General features: G+C 37.0%; 1 protein-coding gene across 4 annotated transcripts; it reads right to left on the bottom strand.

The window, feature by feature from the left end:
• Positions 1-3219: 3219 nt before the first annotated feature.
• On the bottom strand, positions 3220-19842 carry LOC109094487 (dipeptidyl-peptidase 9). 4 transcript variants are annotated; one of them, XM_042730319.1, is made up of 21 exons: positions 19665-19842; positions 15228-15318; positions 14901-15139; positions 13917-14029; positions 13637-13810; positions 13373-13544; positions 12485-12595; positions 12226-12354; positions 11340-11401; positions 11157-11257; positions 9240-9417; positions 8642-8801; positions 8239-8318; positions 8001-8153; positions 7732-7867; positions 7507-7652; positions 7040-7186; positions 5745-5897; positions 5260-5401; positions 4148-4260; positions 3220-3909 (listed from the first exon to the last, which is right to left on the bottom strand). In XM_042730319.1, exons 2-21 carry the CDS (start codon positions 15281-15283, stop codon positions 3817-3819), a joined length of 2658 nt encoding a protein of 885 aa, XP_042586253.1. In that variant the 5' UTR covers positions 15284-15318; positions 19665-19842; the 3' UTR covers positions 3220-3816. The 4 variants fall into 4 exon arrangements, with proteins under 4 accessions (XP_042586253.1, XP_042586254.1, XP_042586251.1 ...); XM_042730320.1 differs by having other exon boundaries at positions 15241-15318; XM_042730317.1 differs by having other exon boundaries at positions 19794-19834.
• Between the last annotated feature and the right edge of the window lie 664 nt (positions 19843-20506).

Here is a 20506-nt window from a genome sequence, read left to right as displayed (position 1 = left end):
GCCATAGAAGAACCTTTTTTTTTGTCTAAATGGTTCCATAAAGAACCATTAACATCTGAAGAACACAAAAGGTTCTTTGTGGCAAAAGAAGGTTCTTCAGATTATAAAAAGGTAAGAAAGAGATGGTTCTTCAAACAAGCTTTGACTGAATGGTTCTTTGTGGAACCAAACATTATTCTTCTATTGGCATCGCTGTGAAGAACCTTTTAAGCACCTTTATTTTTAAGAGTATTTAGTAGATTAAGGCATTTAGTAGATTGTGGATCATTTTTGGATCATGTTGATAATTTAGAGGCCTTAGAAATGTGCAAACCAAGTGTTTAGTTTTTCCTGATGTTCTTCCTTCTGATCCTGAAACAAGCTGTTCTTACCACTTCCTGTATCTTAATGTGCTCTGTTATGACTGGCTAACACCTTTGCAGGGGAAATAACATGGGAAATAGTGCTGAGTGTTGCCCATTTCATAAGGCACAGACTCCACAAGACATCTGAATGTGTGCTGTGGTATCTGACATCAGCAGCATTCCCCGTAAGTCAAACCACTGCATACCAGAAGCACCACACAAGATTCACCGTTTTGGAGATGCTCTGATTTCATTATTTGGCCTTTGTCAAAGATGATTTTCCAAAACATTTTTGAATTTGAGAACTGACTTCACTTACTGCTTAATATATCATAAACCCTGCGACTGTAACAACACATGCTATTCACTTCACCTGCCAGCAGTGTTGGGGAAGTTACTTTGAAAAGTAAAAGTTGCGTTACTTAGTTACTTTTCTAATGGAAAGTAATGCATTACATTCACATTACTTTTTGTCTTCTGTGCTGGGCTTGCTTGTTTGTTTTTTATATGAAAAAAGTGATCTTTTTGGCAAATGTAAAGGCCCATTTTTTCCCCCTCAGGCTGAAGAAAATGTAAATTCATGTCTGTACAGTAGAAGGTGCAACATGTTATTTTTACTCAATAGTATGGTTGAACTGGGGATTGAACACTTGAAGGACGTGAAAAAGTAACTTGTTTTTGAACGAAGGACGTGAGTAATATTTCTTGTCAATTAAAAAGTACACTTGTAGTAATCTGATACTCTGATATAGTAGTAATGTGTTTGGCTTCCTGCCAGGGTTTTTAATGTTGCATGTAATCAGATTCCAAAAAATGGTTACACTTTATTTTAATTGCCTTGTTACAGTGTAATAGTATTTAAGTACTGAGTAATATTAATTAAGTACATGTACTTACATGTGGGTTTGGCTTAGGGTTAGTTGCATGTAATTATGCTACATTAAAATTAAGTACATGTAGCATGTGTAACAAGGCTACATTAAAATAAAGTGTTACCCAAAAATCAAGTACTTGTAATTAGAGTATATTACATTTTATAATGCTCATAATCAGATTAGTTACTTTTTATGGAGCACATGATTACATATTATTCACATTATGGCAGTAAATGATTCTTAATTTATTAAGAAAGCACCTCTCAAGAAAGTAGAACATGTATGAAACAAAGGGGTTCCCAAAATTTGTCGGCCATAAATGTGCAGTTCTGAGATGCTGAATGCTCTAATAAGGCCCGTACTTCCAGTGTTGCCAACTAATTTTCAGAGGAAGTTGCTAAAGGCAGGACAAATTATTGCTAAAAGACATTGTTATGCCATTGAGCAAATGCATCATTATGCAATCCCAACGCAAAACTACATAGATATATAATCAGATCACTCAAATCTCAGCAGAATAAAAATGATTATGAATAGGATTTGAAATGTTAATTTAGATTTGTTAGTAAAACGAAAACAAATATATTTTTAACACATTGAATTATTGAACTTTTACACATTTTATTTTTTATTGACTAGAAAAACTACACATTCTGAACAATTATATTTTTTAGCAGTGTATTGATAGTTATTATGCTACACTGCAAGAAAAGTCTGTAAAATAGGGCACAATGTACTGTGATCATTTGAAGAAATTTTCTGTGTTGATTTTTCACGAGTTTTCCATTTTTCTACAATATTTAATTTTAAACTGAGCAACAAGTGCAGGTACAATCTAATAAGGTGTTATCATAAATGAACAATTATTACTGAACAACTGCAACTAGCAATCTAATTTACATGATATGTGTACTGCTGGACACCTTTGATTTCCTTTTTTTTTGTGTAATTTAGATATTTAATTTATCATTTGAGTCACAGTTGCTAAAAGTTGATTTGTTAATTTTTTTAATTTGTTGATTTTTGAGGTTGCTAGGGTAGTCTAAAAAGTTGCTAAATCTAGCAACAGAATTGCTAAGTTGGCAACACTGCGTACTTCTAGACTCCTTTCTAGTTTTTATCCAAGCACGACCAGAGAACTGAACTCGGCACCATCTTTGTCTGTCTATAATAGCAAGTACAATATTCAGTGATTTTTATATTTACCTGACTTATGCTTCTGCTATATTATTTAATTAATTGAGGTTTGCACTCAAAGTTTATTACACAATGTGTAAAGACAAGATTTTCAATAAATGACAGATTTATCCGCACTATCTGACAAGAACAAAATTTGTACTGGATAACAACACTAACTTTGCAACAGTGACATTGTCTTCCAAGTCAGTCTTACAGTACAGCACAATACAGTTTATGCTGATGGTACGGCTTCATAATTCATTAAGTTTACCACTTCGACAGCTTTTGAATGGCGTTAAAACAACATTGAACTAAAGTGAGTTGAATAATGACACTTCTGCAGAAACTGAATTTTTCATAACAGATGAATTTTCCAACATTAAGTTATTTTTGTTTATTAAAGTGAAGCTGCTATGGAAGTCCATACTATGGAAGCCCGTTTCCGCCACTAAATAAAAAATGAAACATGGTAATTGCAACTTTTTTTTTTTTTTTTTTTTTTACAGTCTATGGTTATAAAGTCAAAATTGCGAGTTATAGTAAAGTCAGAATTGTTTACGCAATTACCTCGTTTTATTTTTTATTCAGTGGCGGAACAGGCTTCCATAAGCTGGTTTGAATCTGTATTGCACTATATAAATAAACGTGACATGACTCACCTTTCACGATCCAATCAATTCCCAGTGGATAAACTCAAACCCCACCCGACATTTTTCCTCATTAAATTGCAATTTTGAGTGCGTCATATCACAGAATTAAAACAGATGGCTTATTTCATGCCGTCTTAAGTACACTTGAACCAACAAATGACCACACCTTCATAAAAAATATGTTCCTTTAATAATACACACTTAAAATATGAACTGCAGGTAGTAGTGTGAGGTGTCCTTACGTGAGAGCCACAGGACTGCGGCTAACAGTGACGCTGGAATTCATGTTGGACCGAAACACGACTGCATTCACAGAACTGAAAAAGCTTAAGTTAAATGAGCAGAGGGGGCGGAAAGAGCATTTCTGTACGTACGTGTGTGTAGAAATCCAGTCTCTGTATTCTGATAAGCCACTAACTACAAATTTAAAAAATAAAGACACATTTGGCAGTTATCATAATCAGTGTTTCAAAGGGAGCCGGAAAGGAAACATTATCTAGATGTGGCACATAATCCAAACCTTGTTTAATGAGGTTAATGAGCTACTGGGTTCTTCTCCGTTCTCGGATGTGTCCTTTCTGTTAAAAGTGTGCAGACATGCGCAAAATTACATGAAGTTTGGGGACAAGTCTGTTTGTGGCGGCTGCGAAGACACTCCTTCCAGAAAGAGTGCGAGAAAGCAAAGGCGGGTCGGGGAACCGGTGAGGGCCGTATTCTGTCACTGCTGCTGGAGGAAGTAGAGGAGGCTGGGGAAGGAGAAGGCGCTCATCAGAGGTGCTGCTGGAGGAAGTACAGTAGCATGATCTCGTAGTGCTCTCCGGACTCAGGACAGCGGATGCTGTGCCTCTCATTGGGGTAGATCTACAGAGAATGCAAATTAATCATGTGGTTGGTTAACCAAATTTAAAATGTATAGTGCAACAATTAATTGATAAGTTATAATGTATTAACTGCGGTTACAATTATTCATGAGATTGTACAATGCATTATAAGGTGCATTACAAGAGATAATTGATGCATTAAAACTACTTTTATAATGCATTATACATGAAAGCTTCAAGGAAAGTGTTAGTATATTTTTAACTCTCAGTTTTCAAACCTGTAGCTGATATGGCTTTCCTGCACGGATGAGTTGAGACACCAGGAAGTTGGTGTGGAAAAAGTGCACGTTTTCATCAAGGAACCCATGTAAAATAAGTAATCGGTTTGGCTGGAGAAAAAAAAAAAAAGGTAAAAAAATAGTTATCGCAGAGAAAATACTACTAAGAATGCTCTAATAATGCATCCTGGGAGTTTGATTGAACTTAAGAACCTAATATATCTTGATTCAAAAGGGGGAGACTTGAGTGGGACTTGAGTGGGACCTGTTCTACAGAATCTACTACATGCCTTCTGTCATCTGATTGAGAGTTTTTTTAGCAAGTAGAAGGCCTTTCAGTGTAATTCTAAAAACATCCATTAGTTTTTTATTTTTTATTTTTATAAAGCAAATGTTAGAATAATTTTCAAGATGAACACTTACTGGACTGAAGCAACTTGGGTTTACTTGGCATCCATACAATCTTTAGAAAACTCATGAGTATCAAACATGATCATCAGGCTTTTGAGGAACTATTAGTTAATTTCTCAATTATCATTGCATTGCATTATATGTTTTGCTAGTGCACACAAAAACTACAGAGCTTCGATCAAACAACTAAACATTTCAATATCTTCTTACCAAGACATTACAGGCAGATACAGTGCGACAACTGTACGCTTTACATTTTATGCAAGTCGTCTGCAAAACTGCGATGAAGATTTCATTGATTTACAAACTTTAATTAGAATCGATCGATTTGCAATCTTAATTTTTGGCCATATGAATAACATCTGCACCAAACTGCATGTTTTTTCTCAGTTTGGGCATCCAAATAAAACCGAGGTGCTTCATCCCAAATATGAACTCCATATTCTCATACTATATGAGCATGATGTATCAAATATGATATAAAAAAAGTTTTGTTTTTTTAAAATAACAGGTTCAATAAACTTCCGTTTAAAGTAAAATGTGTTTTTTTTTAATGACTATTAAAGTCAAGCTTCACAGGGTTAAATACGTATAATCCAAAGGCAAGGAGAAAGTCACTAAACAAAGTTGTATGCCAAGAACACATAATCAGGGGGAAGCACGCATAGTTTGTCCTCTGGCCTGAGCCGCAGTAACTCACTCGTTGGGGAGCTTGTCGACGTGCAGGGCGACGGAGCCCGCCTCATACCCCTGCTGGTTATTTTCAGGCACGTCCATGTAGCGTTCGGTGTAGCCGGTATCGTATGCCATCCACACCGTCACAGGAGCTCCTGCTATGGCCACCTGGAGCACAGAATAGCTAACGTGCTTAACACATGATGAGAATAAATCTACAGCTACTGATTTCAGTCTCGAAGTTATAAACAAAGTTTGTGGCTTATATCCAAAATCCAGCTGTCACTTCTATTTTGGTAATTCCAAAAGTATAAAAAAAACCTTTGATTGACTGTTACTACTAAGTTCAGCAATGCGATCTCTGGTAAGGTGCATTTGAGACGCCACCTGCTGGTTAAAGCAGGTTTTATCGACATGCACGGGTGGGGTTGAGGGATAGTTGACAAAAACCGAGGACTTGTTATTTTCGGATGAATTAAGACGACGGCACTGGGGCAGCTGTAAATCTCACCTTGAAGATGTTTGGCCTGTGAATGAGGCCCATGAGAGACAGGAATCCACCATAAGACCAACCATGGATGGCAACTCGACTCATGTCTATGAACTTGTACTTCTCTGCTACATACTGAAGTCCCTCCACCTGATCTTCGATCTCCACCTGCCCCTGAGGTTGAGGACGAAAGAACAGCAATATAGAGAGAGGAGTACAGCACATCCAATTTGAAACATTATTCAACGATCTTACACTCCAACCATGTGAAATACTCGAGGCAGTTTGAATGCTTCATTTAAAAATACCAATATCAACTGCTGGAAAAATATATTTGAAAATGTTATCAATTCCTGTGATGGCGAAGCTGAATTTTCAGTGGCACTGGTTCAGAAATCAGTCTTAAATGCTGACATTATGTTGAGGATTTCATTTATTTAAAATAGAACTCTTCTGTAGCCTTCTAAATGTGCACACTGTCACTTTTGCTCAATTTAAAGCAAACTTGCTTGAAAAAAAAAAAGAAATAAAGTCTACTGCCCCCAAACTTTTGAAAAACGGCATATATACGGTCACTGCCAGCAAGCAACCACCTAGTATTCATCCAGTACAAACTAGCCACTATAAAAAAAGCTCCTTTAATAATCATTTACATAATATGTAAAATGTCATCAAATTAAGCAGTAGTCATGTGCCAGTGTTATTACACACACTGACTTAAAGTGACCTTCAGTAAACAGTGATACAAGTATGAGTTGGACAGAACTGGAGGCATCTAATTCAGTCTCTGACTGAGAGTTACATACATCACTGAGAATGGGATCATGTGTCAGTGTCACTCAGTAATCACTTTAACACCGTAACATTTCACAACTGATCATTCGGACAAATTAAACTGCAGCATGATCATATTTGCGTCTATATAAAGCATTTATGCAACCTGTTGTTGAATCACACTGGCTGACATTTGAAAAACAGGTTATAATGTGAGACTGTTTACAATGTCAGGTTCAGACAGATCATGTTCCAATCTGTGTGATTTCTACTGCAATTTAGGCACAGAAGTGCTTCTGAAGTGGCATTTAGGTGAATCATTAATGTTGGTGAGAGGTGGAATAAATGCAGAATTACAATTATGATACTAGGCCTAATGCTTAATTCTGAGCAGACGTGCAAAAACCAATCCCAGTTTATTCTCAAATATGTCCGTCAAACTGTCTATTAAGTGTTCCGTTTTTTTGCTGAGATTTGTTGCAATGTTGACTAGACTTGCCAAACGTCTGGTTACATAAAACTAGACTGTAAGTTCTAGTTACCATTTTGTTTTTAAGGGCCCCTTCAAACTTGAGGCCTCTTTGGCATGACCCTCTTCCGTCAATGACCACCACAGCATAACCCAGAGACGCCAACGTGTTCAGACGCAGATACTTCACACCCTTGTAAGAGTTATTCACTAACTGCACCTAAAAAACAAGAAACATTGAAACATGTTAAAAACACAAAAGTGGGAAAGAACCCATGCAACCAGTAAGATACAAGCCAATGATGCAAAATCATTCCAACAGGTATGACAGAAAGAAAATGTATAGTTAATGAATTTCTTCATGTTAGGGATTCTTTGCCGGACAGAATTTACTTCAGCCATTTTTGTGTTTTAATGCCATTTGGTTGCCTCTGATTTGGCGTGAACAGGCCTTAACAACAAGAACTTTCATTTGAGGTGAAACTATTACTTCTAGGCATTTTTCAGAAATCTATAAGGACACTTTTCAACCGAACCCACCTGTGGGCCGCCGTACACAAACAGGATTGTGGGATGCTTTTTGCCTGGTTTCAGGTTGTGAGGTTTGTACAGCATTCCATAGAGATGGAAACCGGAACTGGCAGGGAAGCTGAATATCTCAGGAGGGACATAATCAGCCGGGCAACCTGCACAGCACAGACAAACATGTTATTAGAGCATCTGTTATTGTTCACATCACCCTGAGCTCACGGGCCCCGCTCTCACCTGTAGCCTCCATCATGCTCGCCCAGAACTCCGGCTCTTTGTGCAGGGGGTCACTGTCGGAACCCGTCAGTTTGTAGACATGGACACACGGAGGCGTGCTCACGTTACTGTAGTGGCTAATGAACATGTCAAAGTTCTGCAATGATAGTAGTAGATACGGAGAAACAGATAGTCAGAGACTGTGTACAAATCATATTTTTTTTGGTCAAAAATCATTAGCAGTTTTTGTGGTTTTGGCGTGAACAGGTGTCTCACACACACATACACACCTGGCTAACAGAGCAGCTGTGAGAGAAACCCGGCTTAGTGAGTCTGACGATTTCTCCAGGAGATTCATAGCTCACAACATACAGATGGTGCTCAAGTGGAGTATCTTTTGTGCCCTGGAAATACACCAGTTTGGTTTCTTCATTGACCCAGATCTGCAAAAGAAGGCGGCGGCGAAGTGTTACCAACCACATGGGAATTTCTGGGAGACATTTGCATTTGAATTTTATTGAATAAAACCTTTGAGCCGTGTCTGGCCAAGACTTCCCACTCTCCATTCGTTAAAGCCACCTCCTCCTCTATCTGGCATTTGAAATCATCTGGACAAAAAATAAAACATAAAAGGTCGCCATTAATAATACAAGGCTCCATGTTTAAGCAGAGGCCATAGTTAAAAACCCAACACTACAAAAACGTCACTTTTTAATGTTAATGTGTCAACACAACATAAGCAAGTTCATACATTTAAAATAAATCATTTCAGGCTTCATAATAGTTTCAATCACTCGCTTAATAACATTCTGAAGTATTATTGCAAATTAGTAAAAAAAAAAAAAATGATTTAAAGGTTATTGAACTATTGATCAGTTATGCTATGAAGTGTTTAATACAGTGTTATGAATGTGTTTTCGTTCAATCTGACCTTCCGCCGGACTGTATTCTCTGGACCACTGATGGCAGCCCGGCTGAAAGTGACTGGTTATTCTGTACAAATGGCAGAAGCCCGTTTGTGATTCGTTCACCCACAGGAAGGAGATCTTGTCATTAGTTGTTTGAATGAAGGGATAGAAGATATCATGGACCTGTTGGGAATAAGACAAGAAATAAATATAAAGGAGTCAAACATACTGACCTTATGTAGCCCCGCCCCTTTTTAGCAATGCATTTGTTGTCTTCGGTCAGCACCCAAGCGAACTTGTGGACGCGTCGAGTATAAATCAGCCTTTAGACAGCGATGCCATAGAAATATGCAGGGCTACCGCACAAACGGAAGTGCAAAGACAATATTCTGAAGATGGTGACGCTCATGTTTCACTTGAGAATAAGGTCAATAAAAAAATTATTTATTTCAATTTTACTGACCCTAAACTTTAAAAGGTGATGTAACAACTAAACATATCATAAACGTGACATATTTTCTCTATTAGCGGCATGGTTTTATTATCTTTCATACATGTGCGAAATCTGCTGGTAGCTCTGCGGTTCATCTTTTGGCTTTGCTCTGTTATCTTCATACTCACATTGATCCAGACGTCTGTGAGCTCCTCGTAGATGATGAAGGGCTGGACTCCCTCAGGCATGGCTTCCACATGCTCCTCCCACTGCGGATCATCTATGCTCGCGGCTATGAAGAGCGCAGGCGGTAACAGCACTAACTGCAGCTTCTGTTGACTGCGGTCTAGCAGCACCGCCCAAGCACTGCGAAGAGACAAACATTGAGATACTATTAAAGGTTTTAATTTGTTTTGATTTTTATATTCTCCTTTTTCATTTAAAGTTGTAGTAATTTTGTTGTCTTGTAGGGCTGCACGATTAATCACACATGATTAATCATGATTGTAATGCGCATTTAGTCTGTAAAGCCGGTTCTGTGATTAGCAGTAAATCTCCATCACCTGCTTTCAGGTGGAGCAGCATTTATTACGCAGAGCCATAGTTCTCTGACAAGCTATGCAAAATTGCGTTCAGCTTTCCTTTGAATGTACAATAGATCTGCCCTCATTTAAGTAAAAAAAAAAAATTAGGTGGTTTTAGTTTTAGTTTCAGTTACCTATGGTATTTAAAACAACAAACAAATCAAATTGTCAAACTAATAACTTGGCACATGAAAATGCATCGGTTTTGAAAATCATGACACCAAGTCTGAATGTGCAAATGAGGTTTGAATGCTACAGTTGAGCAGAAACTTTTCAGTAATTAGAACTACTGCTTAAAGGGATCATCCAATGCAAAATTCACTTTTACATGGTTTATTTATTTATTCACTTTTCAACGCTATGCCAGCATCAAGGCTATTTTCATGCCAATCTCAGAATAAATTACACATGGTATACAATTAACAAAAGTTATAAAAGGCGTTTCAAATCTACACTAGACAAAAATTCTGAACTACATTCAGGTGATACATTCTGAAATTAATCAGTTAAACACACCTATGAATAAAACCGTTGTCTATTTACATTAAAAACAGTACAATCTAATAAAACACGCTTCACAGTCATTTTTGTTTCACTTTTACATGGTGTTTGAACATAAATGTGTGTTGGCGGTGTGTGTACACAACCACCCTACAATGACAAAAATACACCCAGTGGTATTTTTTAAATCCCCAAAAATAAGTGCTTTCTAAAATAAAGCTGTTCACAGATTCTTGGCAGAGTTGACATCACACAGACCCAGGCCCCTCCCACGATTGTTGAGTGACACTGGCGTTTTACCTTAGACCCGCCCTGAGTGAGCCGTCATCAGTCTTCCATTGTTTGGATGCGGATGCAGACAAAAAATGACTCCTAAGCGATTGAGGTGTTTTGTTGTTGGATGTTATAATGAACATAGCAGCTGTCATTTACTCCTGACATCTGAGCTACTGAAGACGCAGTGGATTACATTTGTTTCTGAACTGAATGAGCCCTGATCTACCTAAATGCGTCTATGTTTGTGTGAAACATTTGAGATCCAGCTTCACCAACAGAAGACGTGAGGCTTTTTTGGTATGAATCTTTGCAAATCGCCTTTCCTAATAATGTGCTAATTAGCAAGTTCCACGATTAATGCAGCTAATGTTTACAGTCTCATGAGAACGGCTCGTCACCCCACGGAAGAGAGGGGCGGGGTCAGCAGAGCTCATTAGCATTTAAAGAGACATGCACCAAAACGGCTCGTTTTTGACAGGGTAAAAAGGGTTTAAAGAATCATACCAGCTTGTGGAAAATGGACATTCGATGACCCCTTTAAACCTAGCTAAGGCTGTAATATTTTATTTTATTTATTTAATCTCTGAGAAGCTTTACAGCTCCTGATCACTAAACATCTGTGTTGCATAGAAACAGAACTCTTTTTTTTTCTGTTGCATAGTATTCCTTTCATATGAAGACAGAAAGATTACACAGGAAAGACCTGAGAGTAAATTTCTTAAAAGCAAAGAACTTGTTACTTACAATTTACCATCTTTTGTCCATCCAGCTCTTGCAATGTACTCAACCCCAGGAAAGAGCGTGGTGAATGGGAGAACAAGCTCTTTGTTTTGTGCACTAATCATCTACAAAAAGATAAGAGATCATTATAAAGCCTATCAACTCGGCTTAAAAGAAAGAAAAAATGAGCCTGGCACAGGCACCTACCTTGCCGTGTTGGTCGGTCCGAATCTCTGCTAGTTTCAGGCTAATTTGAGGGTTCTTACTTCCTACAAGCACCGAGAGGGGATAAGCATAACAATTAGCACAACTCCATTGACAAAATATTGCTAATATACAAAATGATGCAAAGAATGAACTGTAATCTTAAGAATACACTTATGAATTGTGTTTCCACATGTATTTATGCCATGATTTCTAGTTTGAGTTACACTTCCTGATTCTGGTAATGACTAAGGAAGTTGAGGGGAGATAGACATTATGGGTAAGTCAACAGCCTCTTTGATTGCTTCAGTTAGTTTGATTCAACCTAATAACTTATTAGCCATTCATGAGACATAAAATAAATATCTTTTGTGTTCCACGGAAAAAAGTACGTCATGCAGGTTTGGAATGACACGAGGGTGAGGAAATGATGACAGAACTGATTAGCAACACATTTCCTGCATTCCAGCTCAAAATCAATGCTTTAACGTCAAGTGTATTTCTACGTGACAAAAATGCATTAATATGTTTGTTGCATTTGATGTGAATTCAGTAATATCTATCATTATTTGTTTGTCCCGTTTGATTTATTAATTTACTCCAGTCAAAAGCCCTATAACCTAGCAAAACATCCACGGGGAACCCATATACTTCAAAAACCACAAACAAGAACCACAATCCACCCCCTACTTCCACTGTATGCTGTTTTGTTTAACCGGAGAGGTCACTGCAATATAAATGCAATATGTCTAGAACTACTGGCTTTAGCACAAGGCAGTCTCATCACATCCAGTTCAGATGGCAAGCTCACGATTGTGCTAAAACACTATCTATATTACAGTGTGGTAATTCATTTGCATATATGCATGTTTGTGCTGTTTGTGATTACCGGTGCGAGGATATCTGTACACATCTGCCTTCCGCTCCTCCAAAGCTGGCGAGGGCACATGAATAATCTCTACTTCTGACTCGTCAACCTCCTCGTACAGCAGCTGGAGCGTCCTGCCTCCATCTGCGTCTGCAAGCAAACAAGAACCGGTGGCTAAGGCATTTTGTGTATAAAAGGGCAAATGAATACAAAAAAAAGTCCCAGTGGGGGCCTTCAAGTCAAAAAGACAGACAACTACTGCTTTAGGTGTCCCACAAACCTTCAGGAGCAGCTGGAGACCACCAGTATCCTGTGAAGCGATCAAACTCCTCCTGGATCACAAAGGTTGCGACACCAGCAGACTTCGGGTCTTCCTTGACGTTATTCAATCCTGTCCAAGGGTAGTAGAAATATTCGATTTCAGAAAAGTCTAATTCACCGTGTTTTCTATCTGCATCAATGCTTGGGGGGGCTTGAGACTACTAATTCACCAAAGTTCAATATTTTCTATTTGGAAAAATTCTAGAGTAGTAGTAATAGCAACAATGTTGCAAACCATTTATAAGAATCTGACTGTGACGTACATACATTAACCACAAAGGCATGAATAATGTTCATATACGCAGAGCTTCCAGGCATTTTCAGCGAATTGTCTTTGTGTTGCACCTGTTGCCAATTTTCAGACTAACTTTGATTCAACCCTCACTTCCAAAGACATTAAAGGGATATTTGCCAAAAATAAAGTTTGCTGTTAACTGACTCACCCTCAGGCCATCAAAGATGTAGGGGACATTTTTCTTCAGTAGAACAGTAAAAAAGATTTTTAGCTGAATCCGTGGTCCTTGGGGGTAATGGTGTAAATCGTGTCCAGTTTCTTGCACACTCTGATTGTTTTGCTTCATAAGACCTCAATGTATCATCAGGAATAATGGGTATTAATTTTGCCGCTGACTTGCATTTTATGAATCCACCAAGGACCACAGTTTCAGCTAAAATCTTCTTTACAGCTGTACTGAAGAAAAAAACCTTCACCTATATCTTGGATTGTCTGAGGGCGAGTATATTAACAGTAAATTTTCATTTTTGGGTGAACTTACCCTTTTAAGTTGAAAATAACCCAGAACTGTCAACACTATAACTGCTTCTGTACACTAACAGATCAACAGACCTTTATGACAGAAAGTAAGTCTTCGCTCCTCTCCAGTTTCGATATTCGTCACCCACAGGTCGTTATTATTTATGAAGGCAATGAAACTGGGATCACCAGGCGAGATCTTGGGGTCCATGCGAATCCCTGAGCACTGAGTCTTAATTTCCACTGGCTTCATTGGGGCAGCCTGCTAAACATCACATGACTTTCAGGCATGGGCACACACAGCTTTCCCAGAAATATCAAACAAAGCGCAGCAGAAAAACAATCAGCTAGACTCACAACGAAGCCGTTATGGCCGCCATCACGGCAATAGAAAAGGCTGTTGCTTGCTTGGAAGAGGAAAAGGCCACTTGGTGCGTGATAATCATAGGACGTGATGCCGAAGACCCCCAGACGCTTCCTCTCACGGAGAAGCTCCTCCTCACGAGAGTATACGCCATGATGCGGAGTCGCCTATAGGATGAACACAGATTAGTATAATGTTATTAATATGTTATAATCCCTCATATGTGTGTTTTTGCTGCTGTTAATGCAACAGAACAAAAGATTAAAAAAATACCTGGAAGTGATCTAACATCTGTTTCCATGATAACACCAGAAGGGCTTCTTTCCGTATTTTCTTTGGGATTTCAGAGTACAATAATGAGTTTTCTCTGCTCCCATAGGGCATTCCTATTTGAGTACGAGGAAAACGACAGAAATTAGAGAAACCCACAAATGATAAAAACTTGGTACAATTTGAACAGAAACGCAAAAAAACCTGGCTCATACAAATCACTTAATATTATAATAAAGGGGGAAAAAGTCTCACTGAAAAATATTGAATTCTTGAACGTTGTTCACCATAATCATCATCATCTTATTATTGTAAGATACACTACCAATTAATAGTTTGGGATAAGTAAGTTTCTTAAAAAAAAATAAAAAAACCTTTCTTTCAACAGGAATGTATCAAAATATCTATATTGATAAGAAATGAGTGATTTCTAAAGGATCATGTAACACACAAGCTTTGCCAACACAGAAATAAATTAGACTTTTAAAATATATTAAAACTGAAAACAGTCGTTTTAATTTGTAATATTTCAGATTCAGAATATGCCTTTTTGACTGAATTTTTGATCAAATAACGTAGCTTTGGCGAATATAACTCTTAAATACATTTAAAAAAATCGTACAGACTCTGTAGTGTATATGGTCAAGAAATACAACCAGAAAAACAAACATTAAGAAACGTGAGGGGGACAAAACAAAACAAAAATTTAAACCATAAATACACCCTCAACACACAACAACTTCACATATATCAAAAACACAAATTTTCAATTTTCTTTACCAAGGGCAATCTATTGCCATGGATTTCAAAGACAGAGTTTTCATTTTCTTTACCAAGGGCACTTTATATGTCTTAGAACCTTTACATTATCATTTCAAAATGTACCAGCTTGAAAACATGATTATTTTAAAAACAAAATGAGTAAATTATGCATTTGTTAATTCAAGCTCATGGTTGACTGTGTTCACATTGAAGAGAAAATGGTACCAAGGTAGTAGAGCCGGTGCGAGTGAGGGCCGGACTCATCATGCTTCTGAACGAACTGGAAGTCATGGGGCGCCTTGTTAATGATCATTCCAGAGTACTTCCGGCTGCCGTGAATGATGTCACGCAAGCCATCCCATGAGTGCTTCTCCACGAAAAACTGGGAAGGGATGTCATCCATTTCCACCACCTCCGTGCTGTCTGAGATGTCATCTACTGCAGTCATTCTGACAGCTGCAAAACTGAACACAGGAGCGATTCATCAGCCTAACATTTGAGAGGCGTTGGATTTAGAACAAATGGAATGATGTCAGGAAAACGTTCCTATACCTTTTCCAACTACCTTCAGTTTCGTCTTCAAGTTTCACCCTTTTTCCTCTATACATTAACCAGCACACAACCCTTAACAAGATCTGGCAACCTGCAGGAAAAAGAAGAAAAATGTCAAAACATGCATTTATCCCATGATTTACAATAAGGTAATGTCTTTAAATGATCTGCGTTGGGGGTGTTTCTCAGAGGAAAAAACAAAAACTGATAAGCTATGTTTTTGGTTAACTGCATGTCGTAATCTTAATTAAAACTCACAGGCTTAATACAAGCAATTTGGCAATCGATTTAAAAAAAATAATAATAATTGGGTAGATTACTTAGAAACCGTAGTTTGTTACTGATTTCAAATTACAAGACAAAAATCGTAATTAGTAACAATTACATATTTTAAATTGTATAATTAGACTATTTTTGATTAATTGTATTTTCTTGTAGTTTATCACCCTGATTTGAATAGGATAATCATAACCTTATTAAAACAATTATACAACGTGCATGAAACATGATTATAGGTTGATAATAGCTAATAATTAAATGAAAAAGTACAATTAAATTAAATAATTTTAAAATAAAAACAAATCAACATAAAACACTTCAACATAAAAATAAAATAAAAAGATCAGACTATTAATTGATATCACAGAACTGCAAACATGCAAATGTGTTGTTGAACTATTGACTTATTAACTTAAAATTTTAGGGAATGCTTCAGTTAAATATAATAATTAAAAGAGATTTGGCTGACAAAAGATTTTGGGAATTTCCGCATTACATGTAAATAAGAAATTACAATATGTGAAATTTAATGTGTTTGAATGACAAAAACCTGACTGATAAATCGAATAATTAAAATGCGTTTGATTAGATTAGATATGCAATGTTGAGAAAACACTCTTTAAAAGTGAAATGCTATCTGCAATACCAAATCAAATCAAACAAAAAACCAAATCAAAATTAAAACGCTTATAAGATAATGAAACATTACATATTTTATCTGTTTGCCTGTATCTCATGTGACCATTAACCAACATCAGAAAACCATGATCATGCAAATGTGCCGTTGAAACATTGAAATATCAAACCTAAAATATGAGGGGGTAGTTCATTTTTCAATTCAATGATGATTCATTCACTTTGGGAATCACGTTCCTTACATCAAATTCATTTGGCCATCAAATGTGACCCTGGACCACAAAACCAGTCTTAGTAGCACGTGTATATTTGTAGCAATAGCCAACCCAGCATCCATATACACTTTGTATGGGTCACAATTATCGATTTTTCTTTTATGGCAAAAATCATAAGGATATTAAGTAAAGATCATGTTCCATGAAGATATTTTGTAAAGCTCCTACCATGAATATATAAAAATTAAATTTTTGATTAGTAATATGCATGGCTAAGAACTTCATTTGGACAACTTTAAAGGCAGTTTTCTTCACCCTCAGATTCCAGATTTTCAAACTTGTATCTGTGCCAAATATTGTCCTATTATCCTAACAAACCATACATCAGTATACACTTATTTATTCAGCTTTCAGATGATGTGTAAATCTCAATTTAAAAAAACTGACCCTTATGATGACTGGTTTTGTGGTCCAGGGTCACAAATGTTTTCTATTCGATAGTAACAGGCGTTCTGAACGTTTCTTTGATTGCCATAAATATTTCCAACCCTTGGCAAATGAATTGCTATTGGCTAGTAAATGTTTTAATTTACTCGCCAGACTGATATATATATATATATATATATATATATATATATATATATATATATATATATATATATATATATATATATATATATATATATATATATATCAGTGTTTCCCACAGCCTTGCACTCTATTTGTGGCGGGACTTCCCTGCCCTCATATATAAATATGTATATGCAAATTAATTTTCTGCCAGCAGGAGGCGCTTTAAGAGCGAGAGAGATACAGGATTCTCCGGTAACGACTGTGAAGCAGCGCTGAGCTCACAAACGCTGCCTTATCAAGCATTACATGCAAAATGAAATGAAAATGAAATTGAAAATTTTCTAAATACAGTCGGTTTCCTTCTGAAATACAGTGATATAAAAACCCCGCATCGGTTTTTGATTTTGACACGTGCAGTGCTCATGTTTATTCAATTAAGTCAATGCCTTTTGCAAAATCTATTTGTGGCGGTCAGTTTTGATATTGTGGCGGCTCGCCACAAATAAATCAGTGTGTGGGAAACTCTGTATATATATACATACATACACTGTACAATACTGTTTGTAATACACATTTTTTTAAAGATCTGATAGTACACTCTTAACATCAGTCAGTCAAGCATTATAATACGATATTAGGATAATCACGTATTATTTAATGAATGAACTTTAGTTATTAGAAATAAAACTTGGTAACCATGTATGAATGCATAGACATTTTCACTGAATATAGGACTGGTGGTGGTGCTGTTTTGGTCTATCAGCGCTTCTGTAAAAAAAACTGGAAAAATTAACAATAATATTAATAAGATGATAATATGAATTCTACTGATAAGAACAATATAAAACGCACTAAGGATTAAAGGAATACTCCACCCCAAATGAAAATTTTGTCATCACTTACCCCCATGTCGTTCCAAACCTGTAAAAGCTCTGTTTGTCTTCGGAACACAATTTAAGATATTTTGGATGAAAACCTGGAGGCTTGAGACTGTCTCATAGACTGCCAAGTGAATAACAGTGTCAAGGTCCATTAAAAGTTATGAAATACTCCATCTGCCATCAGACGTGCAATCTGGGTTATATGAAGTGACAGGAACACTTTTTGTAAGCAAAGAAAACAAAAATAATGACTTTATTCAACAATTCCTTTGTCAACAGTCTCCTCTGTGTCTCTCCATATCACCGTGTGCTGTATATGCTCTTCTGTATCATCCGCGCCACACGGATGCGCTGTTTTATTTCAAATCAAAGTTAAATACATGTAGAAACAGCACATCCTTGTGGCGTGGATGACACAAAAGAGCATACACAGCATGCAGTGATATGGAGAGACACAGAGGGACTGTTTTTCATACCTTTTATGGACCTTGACACTGTTATTTACTTGGCAGTCTATGGGACAGTGACAGGCCTCCCGGTTTTCATCCAAAATATCTTAAATTGTGTTCCGAAGACGTACGGGGCTTTTACGGGTTTGGAACGACATGGGGGTAAGAGATTAATGACAAAATTTTCATTTTGGGGTGGAATAACCCTTTAACGAGATGCTGGATTCATGAATATTAATCAGGTTGCTTGCATTCGCTCAAACTGATTCGCTGAAATCAAAACAGGGACGATAATAGGTAAGCACCAGCCAATGAGATTGCCGTTTGCGCATTAGTTCCGCCCACTACCGGAATACCCTGCGGGTCTTAAAAGCTGAAAAAAATCCAAAGGAACGCCGTTATTTTGACAGTAAAATACAACAAAGAATGTCGTTTACATGTAGCGCGTCAATACTGCATGCATGCTCTCGCTCTCACCAAAGCGACGGCGCGTTGTGCGTTCACGGTGCGTCAAACGCAGGTGCGCTGCGCATCCATTGAGATGAACTGAGAAACAGCACAGATCGCTTGACTGAGAGTGAAACTCTGAGGCGCTCATTCAGAGTGAAAATAGATCTGTGCTAAACTCACACACTTGCGAGTAAAATCTGAGAATTTATTAGCCATTGGCTAATATTAGACATCATTTAGTCGCATATGCGAGTGATTTACTCGCAATGTAGAGGGTTGATTGCACGCCCTTATGACGACACTCACTCACACATTCTCGTTTTTTCCTCTTTTGCACAGATAAACAGCCTTCACTACCGGCTAATACATATTTACTGCGGAATGGCGTGTTTAACCCGATCTTTACGTGCTTTGTGTGGGTTGTCATCTTTCGCTTTGGATGACTGGAGACCGAATCAGCTGATGAAGGAGTGACATGTTTGGCCGGTTAATTGTGTTTTGTCAGTGCTAACAGTTAGCCGAGATGCTACTGAACCCGAATGACGGGAAGTAAAGTCAATGACAACATTACACTCATTAGTTATAACTGTATTATTACTTAAGAAACACGCCTTCTACATAACAGATCTCATGTAGGTTGAGCAGTTAATAGCACTAGTGATATTATTAATACTAATATCAGGTGATATCATCATGCTAGCACATTATCTATCTGCGTCTTCCAGCTCAATCAGCTGAGCTTTATATTGTCAAACACTGAAGCGCCTTCCTCGGCTCCTTGTCGCATTATTAGAGACGATGATGAGTAACGTTATGTGCGGATGATTGTCGGAGATCATCAGCTGATTTCACGTCTGCTCGGCCTCTGTTGACGGGCCGCTCACAGCAAACCGCATTGTTATGAACATTATCATTTAAATTCTTGATCGCGCAACATCGCGCGCCGGTACTTACAGGTAGACCCTCAAAGAAAACTCTCATCTGTGACCTTTCGATTTCCTAAACGTATTTGCAGGTAAAAACACAGTCCATAAGCATGAGAACTGCACAAAGCGACAGTCATGAGTGCTGAGGAAAACCAACCGAACACCATCAGCTACACCGGAAGCGCTGACGAGCTCCTGCTTCCGCTTTCCGTCTAGCCGCGTTCACTCCAAATATAAAACAAGTTATAAAATATAAGCGCTTTAATTTGTTTTAAACATACACGTAGAGTTAATCAAATTATAGTAAGTTACAGCTTTGATTATGTTATATAACTTATATCTATAGAATATTTATAAACAACAACAATATATAAATCGTAATATATTTAAAAGTCCTATAAAATAGCGCTTCTCGCCAAATTTCTCACAAAATGCATTTGTTGTTTAAATAAAATGTTTAAATAAATTAAGCAATTAAAATAATATAGATAAAAAGAGTAATATGTGTCTGTTGTTCTTTAAATTAAATTCATTCAGCTCCATTTTCAGTTACCAACCTTTATTACATTTTAAAATAATTAATCACCCCTGCTTGAAAATAATAATTTAAATCATTTAAACAAACATTATTTTACTTTTAAATCTTTTAAAAAATAAATAAATAAATAAATCTCTCATTAAAATTATAATTATAATTATAGTATTTCTCAAAATCTTTAAAATAAATAAAAAATAAACAATTTAATAATGTAACTTCAAATTATTCTTATCCAAAAGGGTAGATTATGTTGTAGTTCTGGTGTATAATCCCATCATAACAGAAGCTGTTGTATAGTGAAAACCCTTATCAAGCATATAGCAGGCCTCTGT

The sequence above is a fragment of the Cyprinus carpio genome, chromosome B8 (genome assembly GCF_018340385.1).
Source record: "Cyprinus carpio isolate SPL01 chromosome B8, ASM1834038v1, whole genome shotgun sequence".
In the NCBI taxonomy this organism is placed as follows: domain Eukaryota; kingdom Metazoa; phylum Chordata; class Actinopteri; order Cypriniformes; family Cyprinidae; genus Cyprinus; species Cyprinus carpio.
Note: the sequence above shows the minus strand (reverse complement) of the source record. Positions and strands in the feature narration are given on the sequence as shown.

Excerpts from the sequence above, each read along its gene's own strand:
- LOC109094487 (XM_042730317.1), bottom strand. Across the intron at positions 8,802-9,239 it reads TCACAGACGTCTGGATCAAT|GTCCATGATATCTTCTATCC; the intron begins GTGAGTATGAAG and ends TATTCCCAACAG. Across the intron at positions 4,261-5,259 it reads CGTCGACAAGCTCCCCAACG|AGCCAAACCGATTACTTATT; the intron begins AGTGAGTTACTG and ends TTTTTTTTCTCC.